At 43.4% G+C, this 26,989-nt stretch overlaps 1 protein-coding gene across 8 annotated transcripts in view; it reads right to left on the bottom strand.

Moving 5' to 3' along the window:
- Positions 1 to 746: 746 nt before the first annotated feature.
- Positions 747 to 26,989, bottom strand: part of RHBDL3 (rhomboid like 3) — a 66,880-nt gene continuing 40,637 nt past the window's right edge. For 3 of the 8 annotated variants that reach the window (XM_026860857.1, XM_026860859.1, XM_026860858.1), the window contains 6 exons: positions 18,263 to 18,487; positions 17,390 to 17,538; positions 12,927 to 13,039; positions 10,072 to 10,172; positions 7,000 to 7,060; positions 747 to 6,279 (listed from right to left, as the gene is read on the bottom strand). In XM_026860857.1, the coding sequence (XP_026716658.1) occupies positions 6,008 to 6,279; positions 7,000 to 7,060; positions 10,072 to 10,172; positions 12,927 to 13,039; positions 17,390 to 17,538; positions 18,263 to 18,487 (921 nt within the window). In that variant the 3' untranslated portion in view covers positions 747 to 6,007. The remainder of the gene's footprint in view (positions 6,280 to 6,999; positions 7,061 to 10,071; positions 10,173 to 12,926; positions 13,040 to 17,389; positions 17,539 to 18,262; positions 18,488 to 26,989) is intronic. The other 5 variants (XR_003399634.1, XR_003399636.1, XR_003399635.1 and 2 more) reach the window with 5 other exon arrangements.

The raw sequence follows: 26,989 nt of genomic DNA, 5'->3' as shown, positions 1-26,989 counted from the left end.
CTGTAGCAGTGATCTGCCTCCCCTTAGGCATACCAAATCTGACAGGAACTGCTGCTAGTTAATCTTCATTTCTTCAAGTTACACTTAACTCAGTGTTTCCCAACAAAAACACAAAATATTTTTTCAAAATAAGCCTTGCCCTTACGCGGTGGTGGAAGGATTTTTATTTTAGTTACCTCAAAATAACTAAACCAGTTGGAGGTTTGCTGCAGACTTCCCTGGATGTGTTGTTCCTGCTATTGATTCCAGAGTCAGGAATGTCTCAGCTCTTGAGTTTTTAAGACATTCAGTAGAGACTGGTGTTAAAAGAGAACAACCCTCCACTCCAATAAAAAAAAACCCAAAACAGTCCAGTATACTTGATGATCAACTTCCCTGCAGTTCTGAAGTCACTACTGCACTAAAGCATCAGCTGTCAAATGGTGAGACAAGACCTGAATTTCAACACAAGTCCCAAGCTGGTTCTGCATCCTCGTTATATCTCATGGAGAAATAAAGCAGCAGTTCACTCTCCCCTTTATCTTGTAGGCAGACACTTTTAGAGAGACATAAAAATGAGTTATCAATGTCATTACTAAAAGATTACATTGCAGAGCTCAAAACCAATTGCTCTTTTGTTAAATACTGCGTTAACTGTAGACAAACTTACAAAACTGTCTTTGAAAGTTTTTTTCTTGCTTGTTTTTTGGACATATGTCCAGCTCAATTTTATTTAAAGAGAAAAGGATCAGAAAACAAACCAAAAAACACCAACAAAAGAAATTTAATGGATTTTTATGCTCAAATAATATTGTTACAACAAAAATATACAGAATGTACACAATACAAAAATATTTGGAAACGTACCATAGCGTCTTACCTTGCAAATATCATTTTGTTTTACTAGCCCTTAACGGGAAAGTATCATTTGTTCTGTATTTTAAGGCAGAAAATTACATTGTTTAGTGCTTTGTGTTTAACACTTGGATGTGCTGTTAGCATTAGTAGTGTAAGCAAAAGAAAAGCTGCATAAATCTAGCTTTCTTTGCAAACTAAACAGACACTGTGGGGGAGTCAGGAGACAGTGACTAACGTATCTATTAAGCTCACTGAAAATTAAGGTACTTTTGCTACTTAAGTCAGGCCTAGGGAATATTTTGTGCTCTGTGTTGTAAAGTACCCGGAAACATATATTTTCTGTCCTACTACTGGCATTTCAGAAATACCTCATTAGAAAGCTTTTTCCAATTAAAAGCCAATGATTAATGGTGACATTAAAAATACATTTACCTTTAAACAAGCTCGGTTTCTGTCTTATGTGTGATTCTTTCTTTATAGAGCTGCAAAATGCACTGTTTTTCCTTTAGAACCAGTTCTCAGCATCAGTGATTGCAGAAGGAATTTTTGAGTTGTATCACAGACCACTGTAGAGCAGCCACTACTACAAAAGAAACAGAACAGCAGCAATATTCAAAGAGTCTAAAAACCCAGAGGTGCTGGCCTTTGTTCTCCACATCCCAGTTTGCCTCCAGAGGTTGCTGGTGTTGAACTACATCCATGCTCTCCAGTTTTACTTTGGGTAAAGCCAGCGGATGGGGTTTCCAAAGCAATTGAGCTGAGCTTGAATCTATGTAAACAGATAGACTTTGAGCTCTTTACTCACTGAAGTATGTGTGAAAGTCCTACCCACGATCCTGTGAGACTAAATATTGGCACAAAACAGCAGCTGTCTTGTGAGGTCAGCACATTGCTGTTATTTTAGTATCAGCTCTAAGTGTGTCAGATTCCATCCATCACACCTCAGTTCAAATTGATCTAATCTGATTTAAAACATATGGGGCAGTACAATCCATCATAAGGAGCAAGGTCTTGGGACACAGAATCCCTGAGCTTTATTTCTAGTCCAGAAACCTCAGACAACCATAATTTCTTTGGCCTCCCCCTTTCCCATTGATAAAATACTTCCTACTGCTAAAGAGGCAAGCAGTGGAGAATCACAATTATGTCACGCAAGTGCTAAGATTCCTCGCTGACTGATGGGGAAAAAGTGACATGAGATACCGTCTTAAGAACTCAGCAAAAGTAAATTCATCAGCATTTTCACAACTCCTCTACACCTCACTCAGAGATTGTTTCTGGTAACCTCCTCTCCCATCACTCCATCACAAACCCCCAACCCTCCTTCTTCCTGTATTATTACGGATGTGTGCAAAATTAATCTTTACCTGCCTACGAGCATCTAGGAATAAAAGGTGCAATTTTTGCAAGCCCCGTGGACTTTGATCTCCCTGGTTCCCCTCCTCCTTCCTCCTCCCCACGGCTGTCTGCGCCCCTCCTCTCATCTCTCCTCGGGTTGAGGGACCAGGAGATGCTGGGAGCCGGCCCCGTCCGTGCTGTCGCCGTGCTGCCAGCAGATGTCCCCGGAGGAGCTCTCAGCCAGCACCCAGCCTCTCCCAGCCTGCATTACTACTCCCTGCACCCGTCCTCACTGGACCAGTACTGTAATATACTTACTAAATGGGAAGTCCAACACAAACGGCCTTTTTTTTTTTTTTTTCCTCCCCAGGTGTTGTATCCTTCCTCAAGGACATAAAATAACTTCCTTTACTGTTCACTGTTCAAATCTGTACATTAGCAGCAGTCTTGCCTTTCGCTCTAGCACTGCACATCCGTAAGGTTCAACAGATTCACATTTTATCTGACTGATGTAAAATCCTGGCAGCAGCTGAAATAAAACCAAAACAGTCACCAAAACCAGTCCCTCAGTGGACGTCTCCTTCAGGAACACGTTGCTGTGACAAGCTGGAACCACAAATGAGCAGGATGGAGAATATTACATCTCCGACATAAGCCAGCAGCTTCAAGGACATCTGGAGGTAAAAGAAAAGCCTTGTTGCTATTAGCTCTGCGGTGCTGCAGCACTGTGGCACTCCTGGGTGCATTAGAAAATAACATAACTAGACTTCCTGATACTCTGTAAAAACATAACAAGTTTTCACAGTGCAATTTTAGTGATTAAAAAACCATAATATAAAAGCTTGAGCACTTTGTGCTGTTCCTGACTCCATGAGCTGACAGACTTGGCAGACAACAGGCTCTGTGTACAACCTGCTCTATGTACGGGGAGAGATTCTGGCTCTGATGAAGAGGAATGGGAGAGGATTTTGTTTCTTCACCCACAATAAATTTAGTGCTGCCCTAAATTCTGGCCTTTGTCCCCAGGGTTGCTTACAGACTTGCCCAGACAAGGTATGGGGACACAAAATGGAAGTCAGAAAGATGAACAACAGTTTGAAGGACAAGTCATAAGCTCAGCTCAACCTCAGAGCTGTTTTCAACCTGTTCATGTAAAATATGTTTATCTATGGATAAAGGACTAAAAACTAGTGCCTGTATTACTCTGTTCAGCTCCTGCCCACTCCTGAGCAGAGGCAAAGGTGTGTTGGCCAGGGTCAAACTGATGAAGAAGCTGGTGGTCACTGAACTTGTAGCTTGCTGCTTCACCTCAGAGCACATCACTGACAGGCAGAGAAACCTTTCTGGGGAGAAACTGATGGGCATGAAGTAGCTTTCATTTGAGAAACCAAAACTAAAAGTCAATTGGTGCACACTGTACTCTGCTAAATTATAAGCAAAATTATCTGGGTTTTGTTGTGGTTGACATTTTCTACCGAAATTTTTTGAAGTTTTCCTAAAACTTTCAGGGGAACTCCCATTTCTGCTCACCTCCATTTTAAAGGCATCTGTAATCAGAAAGGCTTAGCAATAGGTGAGGAAAGGAACGTCCTCCTTGCGTGTTAACCATGCTTCTGTCAGTGTTCTCCTAGCTCCCCGCTCTCCCGCTCGCCTGCTGCTCCCAGGGCAGATGATCCCCACTGCTACGAAACCCACTGGGCCAGCACCTGAAAGGATGCATGTAAACTCTCATGACTGCTTCAATCTGGACCCGAACTGCAGAGGTAAAATGGCACAGGGAACCAATCCCCTTCTCCAAAGTGAACAGAGCTTTGACCCTTAACCCTTCCTCTTGTTCCTTGATCTGAGGGCCCATGAGTAATGTACTAGCCATGCAGAACAACAAAAGTGCAGTTGCCCTCAGAGATCCCATTCCTGTGCACAAAGATAGCAAAAATTGTTTCTTTTACAGGTAAGGCTTATTTCAGGCTGTAGAAACACTTACTTTCTCCTCCTTCCCTTTCCTCAAGGCAACAGGAGTTTAACTAGTGCATACTGTGGGAGCTAAACTTCACCCTTCCAGACCAGAGATACTTTACCCCTAAGAGGCAAAGAAGGGGTAGCTGATAAGCACTTGTGAATGTCCCCTCTAGAAAAACAAGCTCCCACCCGTTTGTGATATCATCTGGCAGCACTGATTACACAGCTGAGAGAATAAAGCCCACAATACAGAGGCATTTTGCTACAGAGCAAACCCAACTGCTACAGTGCCCATGAGATGTGCTGCGGAAGGCTCTGGTGGCTGGTGCCTGGGCACCAGTATGAAAATAGAAAAAAAAGGAAGAAAGGAGCTAGTCTAGAGAGGCTTCTATGGCTGCTTTATCCAGGCCATCAAACTAGGTGGCTAAAGGGGAGAGAAAAGGAGGGTATCCACATTCCTGGACTGTAGTTTGGCAGCTCTCTAAAGTGAGAAGCAAAATAACATAAACACCTTACAGAGAAGTGTACCTGTAAGTACTGCTTGTGCTACAGGTGTTCCAGTCTGGTCCCCAGGTCCATGCAGGCAACTGTATGGACTGTGCTACAGGCCAGTTACAGATTGTTAAAACCTGGGCTTGACCAATGTTAAAGAAAAAGGCATCATTGCAATTAACTCCATTGCTCGGAGCCCCTGAACATCCATTGCCTCAGGAAGAGGCATCCTCAAAATTTAGCATCACTTTAAACCCACTTTTACCAGTTTCATAAAGATCACTGTAACACAGTAACATCCTTTCCGCTTCAGTGGGAAAACAGTGCTACATACAACCTGATTTAACCCCACTGACTTCAGCAGACAGATTTGGCCCCAAGTGGACTATATGGCTGTAAAGTCTAGTTCCCACTCTGTGCTGCTATAGGTGATCCTGGTCCCACTTTTCCAGTAAGAACCTGCTGGAATAGTTGAGATCCTTGCTAGGAGCTCACTGCAGGTCAGGTGTTAGATCAGCATGGCCAGAAATAAAGTGAGAAGAAAACAGCACCTGATTGTCAGCTGATAAAAACACAATTGAACATTTGCCCTCCTTTTCTCCATCCCTCAAAAAAGAAACCCCAGGCATGCCCTCTAGCCACAGCAGGCTGGGGGAAAGAAATAATTAACATCAAGTGAAACATGCACAGTAAGTCACCTCTGTCTGGGTGCCCACAACACTCTAAGAGTTCCCAAGGTTTATAGTGCAATTCCATTTGACCTGTAGTTGAAGACCAGACTCCATCACTTTGGGTGATCAAGTTCTGCTGATTTCTTTGAAAGGTGCTCAAGACAGGTTTCACTGTAGGCTAAAATATCTTATGAACCATTCAAGTAATTAGACAGTGGCACTGGTATGGCTGAACAGTCAGGTGTGTCCATAGAAACCAAACCTAGGCTGCCTTGTGAGAACCATCTGAGTCTCTAACGAGTAAATGTCTGCTCTTTTTCCCTTTTAGTGTTCAGTAACACTGAGGAGATTCTCTCAATAACTGGCCATAATTCTAGCACTGATCTGGAAAATACAAATATCTTGTACAAAATATTGATGTGTGCTAACAAACCAAGTGATAAGTGCCCAGGTACAAGCTGCCCAATGGGAGCCCTGGCAGTGGAGAAACTGCAGGGTCCAGGCCAGCCAGTATTACAGTACCTGCTAGATTTGTGAACAAACTGATCAGCCCATTCTTTCGTGAGACCTTTAAGCATCTCCTCCAGCACACACTTGTGTTCAAAAGAATCATCCTCCCCTAAGTTAAATATAAAAATAGATCCTCCATCTTCATTCATTTAACATAGCTGACAGATGACTTCCACTCTCGAGTTTTCTGTCCCATGTTTTCAAGGAGGGGGAGGTAGCTTTAGATCCAACAGGCTGTAGGCAAAAATGTTCCAGAAGATGGCAAACAAGACAAAAATGACATAAATAGAAAGGAAGATCCACCATAAAGTCTGATCTTGGAGTCTCTGCTCATAGTTCCTCAGGATGATGACACCGAGAGTGACTCCAACCATCACCCCTCCCAGGTGAGCCATGAAACTGGGGTGTGGGCAGGGTGGGTAAGCAGAGGGGTGGAATCGCAGCCACACGGCTCGTCCGAATTCAAAGCTCACTGGAATAAAGAAGGAAAAAGGAATTAATTCTCTAGGTCTATCCCTTCTTAAATCCATGTTGCAGGTAGCACTGCATCCCTGAAGAGATGGAAAGGGAGAAACTGCCTTTTATGGTGAGCACAGGGAAGCTGTGAAGCCATGGCTATGTAAGCACTGTGGCACGCAGACATGAGGTCTCCCCACTGGCTGGTCAGTGGTCTGGGTTTGTGGAAATGTAGATGGGGGGAATATCCATCTTTCAAAATTTATACCAAAAAAAAAAAAAAAAAAAAAAAAAAAAGTTAGACTTTGAAGACAATTGTCTGTGATGAATACATGGCTTAGTTTCCCTTATTGTACCACTCTATGGATAGGGCTGGAAGATAACTCATTAATGTGTAACGTGGATTATGCTATTGCCATGACAGATAGGAAGCAGTCTAGGGAATGTAAGTATTATCATTACGAAAGCATTGTTTGTTTGCGAATTCAGAGATGAGATGTTTAAGTCCTAGATCTTCACAAATGCCACAAGCTACAGATGCTGGCTAACAATAAATCCTCATTTACAATTGCTTGTGTTGAAAGCCAAAATCTGCATCTGAGTGTGTGTGAAGGTCCAGCTGCAGGTTCCTACCAAAACTGCTGCAAAGTCAAAACTCTCTGTATCAACATGAACTCCTATGACAAGGACAAAGAAAACAGGACTGCACACGTGCCAAGTATTGCATGATACTTACTACAGATCAAGGCAACAGCCATGCGCAGCAGTTTGAATTGGCACTTCATTCCTGACCAGTTCTGGAAAAGAGACAAGGAAAACAAAGTGATGCTGCATGCAAACCTGGAGGGATTTCACATTCAAACCTACACATTAGAAGAGCATCAAGAACGACCATCCTTGAAAGAAACCCCTTTGCCACCTGGCTGTGAACTTTCCACTCACCACACCAAACACGGAGGTTTGACACAGACACACTCTGTCAATCCCAGAGGACATAACCATGAAGGACATATTGCAGGCATGTCCAAGTTATGGACAGTCCATAACTTCTTTGTCTGGCAGCCTTACTGACTTTCCATGCCTGAGATCCAGCTGGTGTGGCATGGTCCTTGGCCGGCCTTGCCATTCTCTGTTCTTCAGACAGACTAATTTTTAACACATTAGTATGATGTTTCACCTTAAATTCTGAGGTTTTGCAGGGTAGACAAATTCAAATTTACCTACCCTGCAAAACCTTGTTGTAGTAGGTCACATCAAATAAAATTACGTTCAGTAGTACCTAGCATTCAACACAAGCATCATTCTGACTAACATCACACAGGCCATCATGATCCACTTGGAGGCCCCATACTGTCACCTGTCAGGCCATTTCTCAGTGCTTATCCAGTGCTACTGCCTGTACCTCAGGCTCCCTGAAATTCTGCAACTCAGATCTTCGGCAGAGCACACACAAATAACAAAGACCTCAATAAAAGCATACCAAGGAAACAGCCCCATAAGAAAGCCCAGATTTGGCTTGCTCTGTCTTCAGGCTTGGTCATTAATCAATATAGTGGAATAAGAATCTCTGAATGACAGAAATCCTGGGAGGAATGTTTAAATTCCTCCTTTTCCACTTGCACAAAATTTCCAAGCAGAAGAAGAGATCACGTTCCGGGGAACTCAGATGTATGACGCCATTATTATTTTTATTGTGACTAAATGAAATTTTCCCTGTTGAAAGCAGTATGAGATACCAAGCTAGCCAGGTTTCTTTTGAAAATCCTCCCTGTTCATCACACTGAAGGAATAAAACAAAAAAAAAAAATTGGGTGTAAACTCTTCAGCCTAACTTTAACAGCATTCGGTGACTTTTCAGCCTGCTGAAGAAATATTCTGCAATACATATTACATATATTCAAGTTTTATGTGGTATCTGTCTGTCTATCATTTCTGTGACTGCAAAAATGCAATCTCTACAAAATAAGAACTCATTTTCTCTCTCCACAGAGACACCCAACCCAGTCAGAAGGCTCTGAACTCTGAGCTGATTAATACTGTCCTGCTTCCTTCAGTTTTCATTTCTACGTAGCTGTTTTGAATTCCTCCCCTCACACTTTTCCTTAGGGTGACATGGTTTATTGCTTCCTCCTGTTGGTTATTTTACCTATTTAATTCCAATAATAGTTACTTTTTACAAGCAGGAATGTTTTCATTTCCTTTGGTTACTAGGAGGAACAAGGGGACAGAAGATTCAAGAGACCCTTCCAGCAACGGTCCCTCTTCTTCCCAGCACGCTCAAAGCACCTGTGCAAGACTGTGTGCTCTACCAGCAAATGAGCAACATGTGAGTGCATCACATCTAGATACTAAGTGAGCAGAGAGAGAGAAGAGGGGGAAAGAAATGAAAAAAACCACCACCAGAATGGGAAATGCAGTAAAAGTAATTTCAGATGAGAAGAGAGGCAATGGATAATAGAGAAATAGATATGCTAAGGTAACAATTGCTAAATAGATTTGGAGAAGGCCAATGAGTAGTGAAATAACAGGCCACTCTGCAACGTTTTAAGAAGTCTGGGAAGGTAACTAGTGAAGACTCTCCCCACGCCTCCAGCAGAGCCTCTTTTTCTAAAACAAACCAAAATTTCCTCCAATGTCCCCCTCTGACCCTGTGAATCTCAGTGTGAAGAAACCCTGTGTCTGCATTGCCACCCTGTGAGACAGGGGAAACTCCCTCCTGCTGCTGTTGGCCCAGTGGCAGGGAACACAAACTGTACTGAAAATCACTGTGTATAGGGGGGCATTTCCCCAGTAGAAACCCTGTGGTATAGGGGTAGCCCCTCTCCTCCACTCCCTATCTCTCTGCCCAGCCACTCAACTGGACAATAGCCCCCAGCTCATTCATGCTCTGAAAAACTTGAAGACAGCAAAAGCAGAACTGTTCTGCTCAGGAAATCACTAGCTTCCCCCACTGCCAGCTGCCTGGAGCAGCACCGCTGTGGGTTGCAGCCAGAGCCTGCTGAGCCACACACACGTTTTTCAGCATCCATGTAACAGATCTTCTGTCTCCACTGCAGCTGACCCGCATCATCTTCACACTCAGACCCAGGGGAGAACACATTACCATCTTTTTTATGGTTATTCTGCTCTGACACTGCTGATACAGGACAGACATGCAACCCTGTACCACCACACACAAATCTCTCAGCAAAGCCCTTTTGCCCAGTGATCAGCTGAGGAGTCACACAGGCAGATGTGCTGGGCTTTGCCACCATCTAGCTGAGAACCTTGGATGAGCTCCTATTTCTATGTCTTAGAGGAATGACGATGCTGGAAAGTATTTCATTAGGTGAAATGACAAAAAGATGCATCACTACTATGCCCAGGGTTCAGCTTCAGTCTGAGTTTTACAAACGGAGATCAGGGGATATTCTGCACACAAATCCACCAAACACTAAATTTCCTTGGGTACCCACTGACATTACATGGCACACAGACAGAAACACATCTGCAGCTTCCACAGAGCCAGTCAGCTCCTCCTTTTCCAAACATTTGTCAGTCCTTGCAAGGAGAGCTGACAGCCTGGAGTACACCGCTAAATCTTGGATTATCAGCATCTTTGGCTTCTCCTGGCAAGCTGCCAGTCATGAGGGTACCAAGGCAACTGCAGTGTAACATTTCTATTTCAGGACCACAACACCAAGACAAGAATCTTAACTAGGGCAAGCTCTGAATGACCAACAGCTGGGTCAGGCCCAATTTCCAATCCCTTTGGGCCACCAGTCCTGGCTCACTTTCGAAGGGGTTAGACAGTCATTCTGGTACTCACCATGACTATATTGGCCAAGTGAGCTGAGACAAGAGCATACACGCCTCCAGAGGAGCCCACCACAGGCGCAGTCATATCAGCTACTGACACTGCCAGGGACCCTGGGAGAAAAAACAAGGGTTTGTGACAATTGCAGCCAAATAAACACACTCTCTCCTATCCTACATCCCTGCTACTGCTTGTTTTGTGCTAATAGATGCAGGTCAGTAATACACGAAGAGAATTGGGAAGGGGAAATCAATTGACTTGTGGAAGCTAACTCAGTCCTGTAGAACTGCTAAGACAGTGACTGATCGATTCTTCTGCACCCACTTTAAAAGCAGCCAAGCAAGGCAGCAATATATCTTCAAACCTATGCCAAAAAAAGGCACCTATACCCTGATTAAACTAACAAGGAAGCAGGAGACAGACAAGTATCTGTGTCTGGATCCTCACATGAAGATAAAATAGAAGTAGCTCCCATGCTGGCAAAACAAATATTTGCACAGCAAGAAGGAACTGGGGACCTGTAACTTAGCACAGGCCTCTGATCAAAGCACAGCCTGTTACTTATAAAACTTCAGAGTAAAACTAACTAAAAATAATCTGGGTGGAGGCAGTAAACACAAGATAGCAAAATGACAGGTCAATCACATAAAGGCATCGCTAGTAACAATGCATCCAAACATAGGCACTGCTTCTCCTTATCCCAGGAGGGTATCTGCTCAAAGCCCTTGAAGGCTTGGATCTGCTCAAAGCTCCTTTCATTGCAAACTTCAGAAGAGAGAGAGACACAAAGGCAGACATGGTGTCACAAGGCAGGGATAAAGAAGATCTTTGTGATGAGCGGGAATGGGAAAAAGAGACAATGGCAGATCTTGAGAGAGTCCTTGGTAGTACAGAACCTAACAAACTTCTTTCCTAATTGCTCAGCTGATTCTGGGTCAAGAAAGTGCTGAGGTTCCACCAGCCAGCTCTGCTGATAGCTCCTTCCTTCACTGTATGGCCCTGAGACTTCTCAGCTCTTAAACATCATCATTAATAACTCTATCCTGGTCAAAGCCAGGACATAATGAAAAAGTTAATGAGAATTTAGGAAAGGAGTAATGAGAACTTACAGTTAAGTCCTCAGACACTGCACTGAGTCTCTCGATCTCAGCCTCAACATGCCTTCTTAGTAAAGCCAGACAAATGAGAAAAAACCATGAAGTAGGGAGTGGCCCTTGTGGCCTATGTCTACATTTTACTGTTTATTCTTGATTGTTTAGGAGCTGTGTTATCTTTCTATTGCCAGATCCTCAGCATAAGTACACGTCTTTCTCTCTCTCCTGGCACACTCTTGTCAAAGAATAATTTTTTTGTCACATTTAATAATTGCCTAACAACTCAAATGGTACGGGTATCAAGGAATGCTTTTCTGTGTGGGACTGTCCAGTCACATTTGTAGTTCCATCCAGCACTAAGAAAGGAAGTTTTCCCTTTCCATTTGCCACCTTATTCCACAATTTATAGGTCATAAGGTGTGAAAGACAAGTCTATGAGGATGTGGCAGTTTATCCAAGGAAAAAAGAGGAGATCATGTGTGTAGCAGAAATGAATCCAGTAATGCTAGCTGAGCTAGTGAGCCTCACCCGGGCACTGGCTACAAGCCTCCAGAGCTCCAGGCATTCAGCCCAACTCAGTGCCCAAGCAAAACCTGTCTGTGGCCCTGCAGATGCTGCCAGCAAGTGCATGGCCACAGAAATCTGCGAGGCAGCTGGCAACTCGCAGTGCTGACCTGGACTCAAGTGCAGCAGGCTCAACGCTCGCTTGCTTCGCTTACCTGCAAAGCTGTGCAATGCGTATTTACATGTACATAAATGAAGCCCCAGGGTTTGGTAGATGGATCTATGTAGAAAAGATTATGTCTGGAAAGTTGCTGATTGGGGACCACTTCAGTGCTTATTAAAATAACAGGCAAGGGACGGTGGAGCTGGCCTGCTAGCTCCTTTCTCTGAATTAAAAAGTGTGGTGTTTGTACCATGCCTGGTCCTGTGTCCTAGTCCAATTATTCTTTCCACAGTGTCTCTACTAGAATGTAGGATTTGTTAGTACCCAATGCAGCCCATTTTACAAAGATTTTATCTGCTCATTATGGAAAAAATAAAATTATGTAGCTGGAAGAGAAAACCCCACCATAAATCTTGAACTAAGGCAGTGAATCATTGTCTGAATACCACTGTGAAGCCCTTGGTTTTTCTCACACTCTCCCCATTTTAATGAGATGTTGATCTATTGTCAGCTAACTTCCATCACCTCCAAACTGCTGGAAATGCCACACATAAATAAAAGCAATACAGCACAAGCTAAAAATCAATCAAACCCCATGGCTTCATGATTAAATGAATTTCCAGGTTCCTGTGCACTGCTCACAACCTACAACCAAATACTTCTGGCTTACTCAGGCTGTAGAAAACAGACAGCACAGGACAAATGGAGGAAGAACTGGCATAGGACCGGGGGGGGGAAGACTCTTCATGCAGGAATGCCTGTGATGCCACCTTTCTTCTAGACCTCTATGGACACGAGAGGAAAGGAACAGTACAACTTCCACATTCAGGAAGACCATCTAAAGCAAAGCTATTGCAAAGTAACAGGTTGTTGGTGCTTTTTTTTTAGCAGGTCTCCTAAACAGAGAGCCCATGGCTAGTTAGAAACAGATGTCAAATTGTAGCATATTTCCCACTTTCAGCCTCCGAAAGAATTTCAATGCCCAGAAGATCAGTGACTGCTCCTCTCCTACACCCAAATGTCACAAAACATTCCTTCTGCACAAAAGCCAGCACAGACCATTGTCAGATGCTTCTCCATCTGGGCCATCCAGAGGTGTTACCTACCTGCCACAACTCCAGCAACGTACACAAAGCTGATCCTTGCAGCTCCATGCACCATTTCCAGGGGAACCCCAACCAAGAGCTGAAGGACAACATTGAGTCCAAGGTGTTCTATCCTGCAGCAAGGAAAAACAACAGTTGTCCTCTTTTCTAACTCTTTGTCTCCCTTCTTTACCCAGAGATATCTTGGAAAGGAAAGCAAATAGCACCTGCTTCATGAAGGTAGGTTTTAACACTGTGAAGAACAATGGTTCCTGAAAAAATCAGACTGAGACCTGCAATGCTTCTTCACTCCTTACTGCTCATTATCTTTTTCATATACACCCAGCTCTTTTCAGCCAAAGACCTCATAGCATGTTTTTTTTTTTTTTTTTTTTTTTTAAGCTACATGACTTGTCAAAAAAAGCAGCAAGATGGCAGCAGAGCCTGGAACAGAAGCCAGAAACTTGACCTGCTCCTCTCTTGTCCCCTCCTAACGATACAGACTTTCCCTGCACATACTACACTGCTGTGATGGGGTACAGATATCAAGGCAAGAGCAAGGTAAGCCTGTAAGTCCCAAGACAGTTGCCATTTCCTTGTGACACATAATGCTGCCTTACTGTTTATGCTATCTGACCCTTACCCTTATTCTGCTGTGCCTGCTGCAATGGGATCATGGTCAGAATGGGAAGCAGAGAGCATATTTATGGCTGGTTAGGTGTCCAGTGAGACACAAGATGTATTCACTGAAGCGCTCTGTTCACCTACCCTTGTTCCCATCCCAGTCAATAGCAAAACTCCTGCTGAACACAAAGGGAAAAGGTGGGCTGAGATTAGTCTTTAGAAAACCCTGCTGTGCACATCATGCAGGACCACTTGCCTAAAGGTAGAGAGTATGACAGCTAAGATGTGCATATTGGGTAAAGGCTCCAGTGCAGCAGTTTTCTCCTGTGCCAAGTCAGTGGTTTCAAAGCAAGTTCTTTGTTACTCTAATCAACAGTACATGCCTTTGCCATCTGCAGGATCTTCCAGTGAAGTAACAACAGCACCAGGCCCCTGAGCAAGGTCCTTCAACATCGTGCTAGTGTCTGAGATTTACCCGTGGCTCACAGGGCTGTGACCCTGCTGAATGGCCACATCCCACTGGACCCCAGGGTATACTGGCTTCTGTATGAAAATTTCCTGAGTCTGCTTACAAAGCAGGTGGACCTAAATGACACAGTGTTACCCTTAATGCAGAAGCCTAGCATGTGTTGGGAGGAAGAGTGCAAAGTAGCTAATGTATTGAAAACCTACATCCTATTTTATACAAGAAAAGGATTGCTCACAGACAGCCACTACCAATCTTTGGTTTAGGTTACATGCATTTTCACTGTTTTGGTTCTTCTTCATGTTACCATAGCAATTTCCCATATACATCAGAGAAAAGCGCTGATGGCAAGATGTGGTAATGACAGAACAGTCTCATAAATGAGAATTTAAAGTTGGACCGGAAAAAACTGCTGGAGATGATACTGCAGGAAACAGTCCTTTCCGGATATCTTAATAGGTTTGTTTACAGTGAATTTCTCTCCAAGGATAAATTTCTCTCCTGCATGAGACATTCAGTGCTTCAATTTGTCATCATGGGAAACTGCTGCATGTAACTGAGGTTTTTTTACTACCCTGCTCAAGACTTCTGAAGCCACTGGGCATGGGCATACTGTGGCACTCATCCTGATCCCGCATGTTCACAGAACTTAGGAACTAAATTAGGAACAACCAGCAAAGGTCAAACTGAGATCACAGAAAAGAGTCAAAGCATCCAAGCGCCCTTTTACAGAGGGGAGGGAAGCAGCTTTGGCTGGCACACAGTCAACGTCATGAGGTGGCACCTGACATTTTCACACAAAGCACTGGGTCTTATTTTTCAAAGGAAGCTTTTGTAAAAGCTCAGCAAAGTTTATCCTAGACTCTAAAGTGACTGCTCTGATTCACAGCTGTTCTTAAAAGACTTTCCACGAGCAATCCCATTCACTTCTCCTCCCCATCATGCTAAGAGCTTTGAAGGCTCCACAGTCAATAAGCACCCATAAAATATAATTAGCCTTTGCCAGTGCTGAATGCGTCATTCTTGAAATGACAATTTCATTGATTTATTAAAGACTTTTTCCTTCCCCGGGACCAAACAAATGGGACTGAGCATCAATGCAAGTCATTAGTTATGGCACTGTTACAAATACATGAGCCCCAGATCATCAACGTCTGCTTTTCGTGAAAGCAGAAGGGCAGGATTTACAACTTCTCCTGCCTTTTCAGCCCTTGGCAAAGCTCTCTCCATCAGGACCAACACACAGCCTGTGCATTTTTGGAATCTTTCTAGAAGCACAGCCAGCCAAGCCTTAGCAACTGCTGTCTTCTCGGACACCTTCCGGCTGTTACTTGCTCTTCAAAAAAACAGACCAAGTGCCCTATATGAAGGAGCAGTCTGCATTACCATTTTAAAGTCTCAGCTGGAAGCAGGATAACAATAGAACCCATGGTATTGTGTTAGCCTCTCATTTAAAAACGAGAGGAGAATGATGGGCTTCCACTAACAAATGTTATTACCTTTCCAAGATTTATCTGTTCTCCTGATATAAAAGGAGTTTAACACACAGAGGTTAGCAACAAATGAACGTTTAGCCTAACTCCAGATAAATCATGGGGTTTACTGTTTCAGCAGGACTCTGCATTGTTTTAAAGGCGACGTAGCTTAAGAACTTGGAATCCATCACAAAAACAATGAGTCTCCTGCACACCACCTTCTCCACTGTTCACCTCTGAGCCAGCCACAGATGCGAAATAAATCTGAGAAATTTTTCAGTCAGGAAGTGTGAAGAATGCGAGAGTACTGCCTCCTTTCATGGGAAAGGGTGACCTTGCACAGGTTAGGAAAGCATGCCACAGCTGATACAGAAAGACATGTAAATGCTGCAAAAATTGTCCTTGTGCAGGTGCTTCTCTTCAAACATATCCCAGAGCAGTCTGTGGTTATATAAGTGATAAAGCAGAACACCACCACCACCAGAAAAAAGCCCAGATACAAAATAGCTAACATTAGTAAAAATCAAATGTTTCTTCAAGTTTTCCCCACATCCTCAGTGATGGAAATTTCCAATTTTCATTTTCATAAACCAGCCTCACGGCTAAGCCCAACAGTCTTCACTTGCAGACTGAAAACTATATACAATGGACTCTTTGGAGGAATTTAGCATGCAAAGTACAAATGTTGCCATATTCAGAAGTTTCATCTATAAGTTTTTTCTTACCGTCCCCTTGGGTCCTATGGTTTTTATTCAGAGATCTGGGGCACATCTTATGCTCAAAGGCAATTATACAACGAGGAAGTTATTCCATGGCAGAGAAGAGACATCAGCATGTCTTCAATCAGCAACATGGAAAAAGGAAAAGATCTGCTTGATCTTTCTGGCCTTTCATAGGAGAACATTGACTGATGGGGATATAGGCTTTTTATTTAAGAACAAAGAGGCTTTATCCAGTTTCAAACGATAAACTACTGCTAAAAAGCTTGTTGCTGTGATTTTTCAATGACAGAATTAAAGAAAATTGCAATTATCTGCCAGGAATGTGTGAAAATAATGATCTGAGAAACTACTCAGTGGGGGTAGAGTGTTTCGTACAGGGATGAACTTTCCTGTGACACTCACTCATCACCATGGCATCACAAACATCACACAATTAAGTGTCTTGGAATCTTGGGAGGACTAGCACAGTTGAGAAGCACAGAGTTAGAATCCCCACACCTTGTATTGTCTTCCCAAGTCTGCTACATACCTCCTATGGGATGAAGGAGGATTCATCTTACTGTGCACCTTCATTTTGCATTTTGCGTTAGATGGACCATTCTCTGTCCATCTGGTCAGTCGAGACTGTCAACTCTTCAGGAACACTGGTGTTTCTACAGTGTGTACAATATGGGAGTTCAATCTTGACTCAGGCTTCTAGGCATTATCTCAGTCCCTACAGAAGGGACAACATTACTAAGCGATGACATACCACAGGCACAGGGAATTTAATTGACTTTTCCAACCTCAGCTAGGAAGTCTAGCAAGAATACACCATGCAGTTTTTAAATAGCAGTCCAGCATCTTTCCAGACTTGTTCTACCACTTGCACAGCTCCTCTAGAGGGACACTGGGCTTCAATCTGTTGAGTTTTAGGAAGTACACACTGGGGAAGTGCACAATAAGAGGAAGATGTGGTCCCAATACTGCTGGGGAGAAGAGTAGCATCTGCTAAGTTCCTTATGTTGCCTCTTCCCTTCAGAGAGCTGTGAAGATTTGCCCCTCATTGCCCCAGCACTACACAACAGCTTCAGATTTTTATATGCAATTTAGAATTGGTTTTGAAAATTTTATTTCTGAGCTGATTGTGTCACTTCCTCCTCCCTCTCTCTGGGGAACCTGAACTGTGGGGAATCAGCACAGTCTGTATGTACTCACCCTGCATGCATGAATATGTAGGTTAGGTACCTCCAAGCCTGAGCACGGAGCTGAGGATGGTAAAGTAATGCATTCTTCAGGTATAAGGGGTGACTGACTTGCAGCACAAATCTGTCTAATACCACTCCGTTGTAAAGAAAAAAGGCAACCTAGAAGAGTAGAGAGATTCCTTGGTTAGCAAATGCCTTCTCTCGCTGAAAAGTCCTTTGTAGCTCAAAACCACGGAGAAAAAAGTCAAATGTGCAGTAATTTTTCTCCCATTTGACAGCTCCACACAGCATGAAAGTTCCTTGCTTTGAGGAACCTGCAACACATTGGTATAATTCTCTATGTGGCTTTCCGTAACACAGCAGCCACTGAGTCAGAGGAACTCAGCACCCTACCGATCAGTGCCATATTATATCCTCCTTTGTGCTTATTCGAGCACATTACTCAGCAATTGTGCAAAGATCTCATTTGGGCAACAGATGAGCAGGTCAGAATATTTAACCCAGTTTCTCTTTCCTCCTTTTTCTCTCCATTCACAGAACAGAGGTAACCGTATAGGAATTTTTCTTCTAATTCCATGATTTGAATTACCACTTTCCCTAGAACTGTGTGGATTTTCACTCCTCAAAAAGTTTGGTTCCAGTTTCCCAAATTCTGTGGTTTCATATACAAATTGTTTCACTGACTAATAACTGTGCTTGGAGACAGATAGGATCACAGTCTCCACTTACACACACACATGACAGGCAAGCCAAGATGACTATCAGCTTTATGCCTGTCCTTGTCTGGGTCTAAACAAGTCCCACTCTAGCCCTTGTTCATGTCCCAGCAAAGCCTGTGGTAGTGTGGGGTAGGCTCCCAGAGAGATGGCATTAAGGTACTTGCCTCTACAATAGTGATGGTGATCATGAACCAGGGTGGAGGGCAGCAGGTATAGCTGTCGTAGTACCACTTGCGGTCTATCTCTCGAGGCAGGGTTTCGTATGCAACATGTCGGATCAGCCTCTGCGAAAGGCTCAGCCCCGTTTCCTCCAGCAGCGCCTTGCTGCACAGCCTCCTGTTCCCCTGAAGGATGGCTTGGCGGAAACTATTCGACCTTTTGTTGCTCATCTGGAAAAAAGAAACAGAAGAAACCATGAGGACAAAGCAAGGCCTGGCACAACCATCCAGGGAGATTAGTGCCAGTTTGGCAGCATCAGATCCAGGCAGGGAAGAGAACCACCACCAGGCTGGAGCTTTAGGAACCAAGTCTCAGGATGATCACAGGATGATCTACACAGTGTGCAAGGAAAACCAGTAAAATGACAATAAAGGAGGTCAGGGCAGAAGACTGGCAAGGCAGAGCCAGAGGCTGCTGATGCACCTGGCTGAGCTCTCTGGCACATTCTCCAGCCTTCACCATCAGTTACCATGATCCGTATTCCTGTGTTCTTCTTCCCTCAGCTCCTCCTGCTCTATCACACTTCCCTGCACTCACCATCTCTTGGGATAGAAAATTTCTCGAACATAGCAGCAGGTGCATTCACAGCATGTAACCCTTTTGTTCTGGTCCTTGTTGGCAGGAGGGACAGAGAAAATTATCCCTTTGTGTAAAATAAAACTGCATGAGGAACAGCAACAAAACAACAAACCAAACTGGTGTACAGGCTGTCTTAGCTGCTGAAAACTTGCAAGATGAAAGGATTTATTCTTTTAAAACAGTTATCCTCAGAGGGGGCAGGCTTTGAGATGGTGCAGGCTTTGGAGGATACAGCTAATTTGTACATACTTTATCATCCTATATGCATAGAGTTAGCTGTCTATCTTTTTGAGTATACACTTTCCCAATTTGGATGCATAATTAAAGCAATTGCATTTGCAAATTAGGCAGATGGAATTTTATGCCTAGTCTGTTTGAGGAAAAAAAAAAACCAACAAAAAACAACCCACACCCCAGGTCTGAAAGAGCTTGCTCCAAGATTTGGATAACTGCTAATTAGCCCTGATGTCAAACCAACCTGCTGCATTAGAGTCACTGTCTGTACTGGCTGAATCTTTGGCAGGAAGGCTTAAAGGGCTAACTATGCATAAAGACCACTGTAGTGGGACCTTTTACAATAAAAAGCAGCAAAGCAAATATGACAGCCTGGTCCTTCTTCTGAAAGGACTGATCTCAGAAACCACAGGCACCTTCAGTCTCCCAGAACCAAATAAGAGATGATGTTCAACAGCACTGGCTTCCAGTTGTCTTGGATCACACTGGTTTCAGCTAATATCCCAAAGACAGAAAAGCCCAGAGCTTGTGCTCTCAGAGTGTCCAGGCAGTCAGGTAATTGTTCCAAGCTGGACCAAGCTGCTTAAAACACTATAACCACTGCAGGGACCCATGTCCCGTTAATCACCGGAGGAAGGCAAAGGGGCAATCTGAGGTGAAGGCACCGCGACCCATTCCCCCAGCAGCCGCCCATCCCTCCTTAGTCTTCTGCTTGCAGCCTGTCCCTTCAGTGAAGAAATTCACTAACATGACAGCACTGACAGGCAATTGATCTATTTCATGGGGTTTGAAACTGGGGAAAAATTCATTCTTGTGGTTCTTTTTGAGTTGTTTTAGTGAGGAAAAATGTTTACCCTAAAAACTCTTTCCTTTGCTCATTCATAAAACACTTGTAAAAGACGACTTCTGGCAAAAGAAACAGAAAGGGCAAAGAAGAAAAAAAAAAAATCTGTCCACAAATACCTTTCTTCCAGTCTTCTCAAGTCCATCATCCAAAAGCTTTTATGTAAAACTAGGGAAGATGATGGGAAAAAAATGTTGGGGATCTTCTCTTGCATTCAGAAAGCCTGCTCATACTGAAAACCAGTATTTTCATAGAGAAACATCCACCAGGTCTAAGGCTTCCTCAGAATTCGTGAGACTCTTTTGGGTAGATGACAGACATACCTCTGTTTCAAAAGCTACCTTTAGCCACTTAATGACCTCATGGTGTCCCCACAGAAGAAAGTTTTGCTCCGGGTTAGTTGGGAGCAGCCTGTTGGAGACATACTGTGCTTGCTCCCTTGCCGAGTTCATTCTGTTCCCTCTGGCTTCACTCTTCTTGTGGACAAAAGTTCAGACTGAAACTATACATTTGCCTGCTACAGATAAAGATACTGGACAGTTGACTGAAGCTGCTGATATGTTTATTCTAACTACAGTGATATTCTTGCCTACCAACAAAGGGTGGGTGCTTTTCCCTGCTGCAGAACTTTGGTGGAAAATATAACCATTTCCAGAGTCAACTACAGAAAATCATCATTGCAGTTCACATGAGGAATGCTGACCAGCCTCAGCAGATGATCACCTCCTCACTGTAGAGACTTGTGAGAGAGATGGGCAGGAAACTCCAAAGGCTGCTGGCGTTCATGTCTGTGCTAGGCTCGTGACAGAAATTTCCTTGCGTTTGTTCAGCAGAGGATCCTAACACAGGCACCACTGAGCCCACCTGTTATTGCTGAGCATGGCAAAACGTGACTTGGTCAATTCAGTCACCTGAAATCAGCACAGCCCCGACAGTCCAGTGTCCTGCTCTGCATTACTGGTAAAGAGCCCAAATAACAGCCAGGGCAGTACAAATTCATCAGCATTATATTTTCTGAAGGTGTTCTTCAACATACTAAAAACAAAACAGAAGGGAAAGGTGGTCTTAGTTTTAAGAGCAGGATATTGCAGGATCACTGTGGAAATCACACCTCAGATGAACAAAGCCTGTGGCTCTCCTGGTTAGGTGGGAAGCTGAACCTCACAACACTAAGCAGCTTGCCCAAGGCCACACACTGGAGTTAGAAGAATCCAAGTTGCATGACTTCTCTGGTCGCTAGGCTGCACTGCTTTCAAGCCCTTCTGTTCAGCAGAAAGCTCTGCCTTCCTCCTCCAAGAGAGGAAAATAAACCACAGGGCCTTCCACACCCCACATAGAAGCTAAAATGGAAGCTCATGACAACACTATTTCCTTCTAGAAATGATGAAAGACAGTCGCAGCTTTGTTCCCTCAACTGTCTGTTCTCACACCCCATTATTTTTACAAGCTGTTCCATATTGGTTGTTTCTGGCCACATCTGGATGATAAAATGCCAAGAGTTATTTAAACTGGTCAAGATAGAAAAACAGTAAATGTTGATATTACAAGAGCAAGGGAAGCCCATGGACAAAATGCTGATAGCTCTCTGGGGAGCATATGTGACTGCTGGAGAAAGATTTGTATGCCTCAACACACACAACCAGGTTATTTCTATGCACTGTGAGGCACTGCCCCTTGGTAGGCTCTCTGAAGAACAGGTAGGGATGTATCTGCATCCATCCACATCAACTGCACTTGTAAGTAGCAGGCACAGCCTCTTCCTCCGAGCTGATTTTTGGTAGACCTCCACAGATACTGTGAGATAGGCACAGAAAAAACACATAAATGGATTAGAGTCTCTAGGGTTTGTCAACACAAACAAAAGTAAATGCCTGACAAATCATTTATGGCTATTTCAGATACAAGGTCAGGGGATCGAAGTGCCCAGAGATGGAAAATACCTTTGAAGTCAACTTCTTAGGTAGCTGGAATCCTGTCCCAGGATAGAGGTTCTACTGGGGATTCAAATTCATCAGATCTTAGCAAAGAGGCAACAAGAAAACTGGCTGCAAATTAAATGGAGCAGGTTGCGAACTGCTGCAGTCTTGCAGAACACAGGGAGGTAATCCAGCACCAAGTATGTTCTTCCCAGATTGCAACACACCAGCAGACCCCATGGAAGGAACGTGACTTTCAAGAAGCAAGACACTCCCCGCATCCACCAACAACAGTAGGTGCTGTGTCAGTGGGAGCCAGATTTCAATTTACTCAGAAAATTAAAAGCCTTTGGTACCCATAATTATAACTCTACCTCTTCAGAGTTCTTAGCACTAACTAAACCTCCTGTCACTTCAGGCAAAGACATAAAAATATTTGTCGGGCATCCTTTAGGGCAGAGGATATGGAAAGAAGGTTCAGGTTCCCTCTAAATGTCGTCATCTTGATATGGTTTTACACACAGATGAGGCAGGGATACACAGTGTCAGGAGTTACCATGTGTGCTGAAAAGCCCCCACAATCCACCAAGATGTGGATGACTGGATGTACTAAGCACCAGTTATAAATTAGGCCTCTCAGTAAGAAGCTGTCCTGCTGGTCCCCACCTGCGATCGTCACCCATCACACCAGTGAGGAAGTGATCTGCCAAGAGGCAGCAGAGCTGACTGCCAGGGCTCAATCAAACACAACAGTCCTGGGCCTACTCACATAACCCCACAGGCCTCTGGATCAATCTCAAGCTAGGAGGTGATGGGCATGAGGAAAGACAGAGGATTAAGTCACTACTGCTGCTCTCATCAACTCTTGATGAGGAGCCTAGTTTGTTCCTCAGACTGACTTTGGAAGACTCAGATCTTCCCAAACAGAGAGTCTCACATATGGTCACAATTTGCTGACTTGATTTAGGAATTACATAATATTGATATTTATGAGCCAAGTATTTAATCATCAGCTGAAAGAACACTGGGTCCATTGTTGGTCCTCACAGGCTCCAGAAGCTCAGGACAGCCCATCCCACTTCTCTTCAGGCAATTGATCTGGGACTTCTTTAATGAGGGTGATATTAAAGCTGCAGGCAGATGGGTACAGCAAATACTATGTGGAAAGTGAAGGTAGAGGTGGGGAATAACACATTCCCCGAGTCCTTCATGCCTGAAAAAAGTTATTATGCAGAGAGAAAGAAATTTCTCTTGCAAAACAGCCAAATTGACATGACTGGTAACCATGCACTGGCACCTCTGCCCTTTGGTATTACCATACCAAAACAAAACAAGGCTTAGTGCTACAGCTCTGCTCAAGGGATGGGTTTGATACATCTGTCAGAAAGGAAAATTTTTTCCTACTTAGATCTGAACCTGTCTTCAACACTGAAAATGTCAAAATTTAAGATAAGAGTCCTTACTGTCTAGTGTGGGACAGTGCCAAACTTTGGTGAAGTACAAAGCCCTGCTTTTGTTCAGCACATATGCCAATCTCGAACTAGTCTCGGATAATCTGCAACTTGCAATGGAAACATTGCAACAGTCCATTCCCACTGGCAGACCAATTTCTCTGTGTTTCTTGGCTGTATGCACTACTGGTGCTGCCTCAGATAATCAACAGCCAAGTCATGTAGCATTTCCCCATCTCCAGTTCCATGGCTTGCATGGGGCACAGTACCCTTTTTACGGTTTTTATTCAACCTCACTTAGGAGGTTTTGAAAAACATGGATTTCTGCCCATTACGTATTGGCATCTTTAAGGCTGGTCTACAGCTATTTTTAAACACATAGAACAGTGTGACAGGCAATACATTCAGCTCTCCAGCTCTGATCCTCCAAGACACAGAACACTAAATCAGAAGTTAGCACAAGCTTTTTAAAAGCCTCTGTCAGCTCCAGTTTTACAACCCACTTTACTTACAAATGTAGCCTCTCCAATCAATTTTGCTTTCAAGATTCACATTTATTTCCTTCCCTCACTCCACACTTCTACAAAATGCTAATGTGGGTAAAGACGGCTTCTCCCAAAACGCATAGCTCAGCACCAAGTTCATCTGTCACAGATGTTCACATCCTCTGAGCCAACCTGGTAGCACTTTTCCAAACAGTATCAAATGGAAAAAAAGCAACTACCAACATCCTGATTTGCTCTGAGGATTCAAGAAAAGCTAGAGGTAGGAGAGTCCAAATAAATTGTTCTGGTCATTTCAGGGGTATTCCTTGCCCAAGGTTTTGCCTGGACTCCTATTAAACATGCCAGGCTTAGACCTTCCAACACTTCCATTGGAAATGATAAAACCACATTCAGATTTCAAGGTTAATTGCAAGAACACTGCTTGTAGGACAAGACTAACATTGTGGTTCAAATAACATTGTGTCAAGAGGCAGCAAGTCTGAAACTCCAAACCCCTCAACACCTGTTCCATTTTTCATTGGTGCTGGGAAGGATTCCACAACTGAAAGTAATCCAGATTTAATTTTGTGAAGCAAAATTAAAAAAAAAAATCTTTATAACATTTCCCACTCGTGTATTTTAGATACATACACAGTTAAAACAACCATTTAAAGTTGACATAGTGCTTCTCAAGTTTCAACTGTACATGATTGAAAACAGCTGAGGAATCGTGGTTAAGGATGGAAATTTCTATGCCAAGTTCCACTTTAATTGGCATAAAGATTATTTGCCAAACTAGTTCACTTGGAATAAAGTTCTCCCTTCTGCTGCTAGACTTAGCCAGTATCTAAGGGACTCAGATCAATGTATAAACTGAACAAACTCCAAAAGCAGCTTTTGCATCCTAGTTATTAAGTTTCAGGATACTCAACTGGCCCTATGACATCTTTTTTCCCTCTTCAGGAGATGCACGTAGCACTCAGAACATAAAAAAAAAAAAATCAGCATTTTTCTCCAAAATGGGAAGGAAAACATGAAGGCAGTGTGAGGCACATTTGACAGGAGGGGTATCCAGCTCCTGGAAATGCTCCCTGGAGTAAGAACTTTGAACCTCAGTAAGGGCTTTAACACCCTGAGAAGTAAGAGATGGTCAAGGACACAATCATGTGACCGCCCTCATCCATCTCTTGAGAAAACCTCCTCCTTACTCATAATATTAGATCAAATACTGAAGAGATTTTCAAACCTTTTTAAATTAAATATTTATTATTATACCTCTGATTAAAGGCCAGGAAGAGAGCTCAGAAATCCCACACTTTCAGCCAAGACAGTGAATCACGGACAGAGGGAACACTTAAAGGGGTGTCCCATTAGAAGCTGAAGGACATCCCTGAGGACTCCAGATGGGAGTCCTCTTGATGCTTGGCAGAGGATCTGCCCTGGTTCAACAGCGCAGCAAATTGGAAGCACCAAGGGTAAGAAATGGAGCTATAAAACCTGCAGCTTTGCCTGCAACAAACTTTTCCAGATTAACAAGTTGGAACAAAACAACAAACACTGGACAAAACCATTAGAACTGAATTTCTGAGTTATTCTTTAATAGCCTTTTAATCTTAAAACACTAAGTGGAAAGCAAACAAGGATTTAGCAGGAAAAGGAGATATTAATTTGGGCAAACTTTTGTCTTGCCTGGGGATTCCCCTGAGAATTGGAGATTTAGGCTTTATTGTTTATCCTCCAATGACACGGGTAATAAAGAATTATATACAGTTCCTGCAAAGCCTTGTTCACCTAAGCATTCTATGCAGGCTGTCAGCTGGTTCAGTAAAGGACATGCAAAGACACTGGAAGTGGAATTTATAGCTACTTTATGACTGTGCTACGAAGTACTTCTAAGTACCATCAAAAAAAACCCCTCAAGCAAATTGCGGTTTAAAGGACCTCTCTCACCTCTCCCCCACAAGAATACAGTATGTAACTTCTTAAATGTCACTTCCACAAAGATAACAGAACCCTCCTGGTGCTGCTACATACACACTCACGAAGCCAAAATATAAAATTCAATGTTTTCTCTTTTTAGAAGTTATCTCTCTTCCTAGCTATAGCTCTTCTTTCAGTGTTTCCTCTCATTTTGGTCCAAGCCAGCTTGGAAGACGTATCCCAAGTAAAAGTGTTACTATTGCAAGCACTGAAACAGCAAAAGCAAGAATTACTCCTCTTTCAAAGCAGGAAGAATCACCATGACAAGCTACAGGCACACAGTGTCCCCACAAGGGACAAAACCAAGCCTTATTTTTATCACCGAAGTGGCTAATAAAAACAAATGTCTTCCAGACACGTATTATTGTAATGTGTCTCAAGAAAAGTATCAGCAGCTACTTCTGAAGCCTTGGAAAGCAATGGAAAAGCAGGCTGGAGTTTGAGAAAGAGGGAATAGAGAGCTAAAAGAACAGCAGGAGGGGTTCAGCACCTTGTAGAACTGGTCTTTCTGACACGGCTGGCTACTGCCTACTAGATCCTGTGCCCAGCTGGAGATATGTCCCTCCTCTGCTCTGTTAAGATAAAACAACGTTGAGAGCTTGGAGAAAAGTCCTTTCACAGACCCAAACAAGGTGAAATTCTCATTTGGTGACTCCTGATAGGGAGGGTGTGCTGCTACCCTGCAAAAGGAAAACTAAGTCCGAGAAGGTGCTTTAATGCCCCCTTTTAGTGGCATAAGCGGCCAGCAGAAGTTCTGCAGAACAACTGCAACACACATGCGACTCTGGGGGGAAAAAATAAAGAAAAATTAAAAAAAAAAAAACCTCTCACAGATGGAAGGGCTTTGCAGCCTCTAAGACAACATGTATTTTAATGGCTACCAGCCTACATGCTGTGCTTTTCACAAAGCAAAGGGAAAATCACTGTTGAGTTCAGAGAGAAAACTGCCATCCTCCTGTGGAACATGGCTGCTAATTCCTAGTTGCACAGGTCAGTTTAAAATCTAATTAAACTTCACTGGTTCTTTAAAGAAAAAGAGAAAAAAACCTCACCGCCCACGTCCTGTTACAGTTGATAGGCTGAAGCAGACTCAAGAGAACCCCATTTAATGACACCATCAGTGGCATTTTAAAGGTTTGTATCCTTACCAAATTTCAAGTAATTTGTCTAGAAGGGAAAGTTC

The sequence above is a fragment of the Athene cunicularia genome (assembly GCF_003259725.1).
Source record: "Athene cunicularia isolate RWA chromosome 18 unlocalized genomic scaffold, athCun1 chr18_part1, whole genome shotgun sequence".
Taxonomy (NCBI): domain Eukaryota; kingdom Metazoa; phylum Chordata; class Aves; order Strigiformes; family Strigidae; genus Athene; species Athene cunicularia.
The sequence above is the reverse complement of the archived record's forward strand: the minus strand, read 5'-3'. Positions and strand labels throughout refer to the sequence as shown.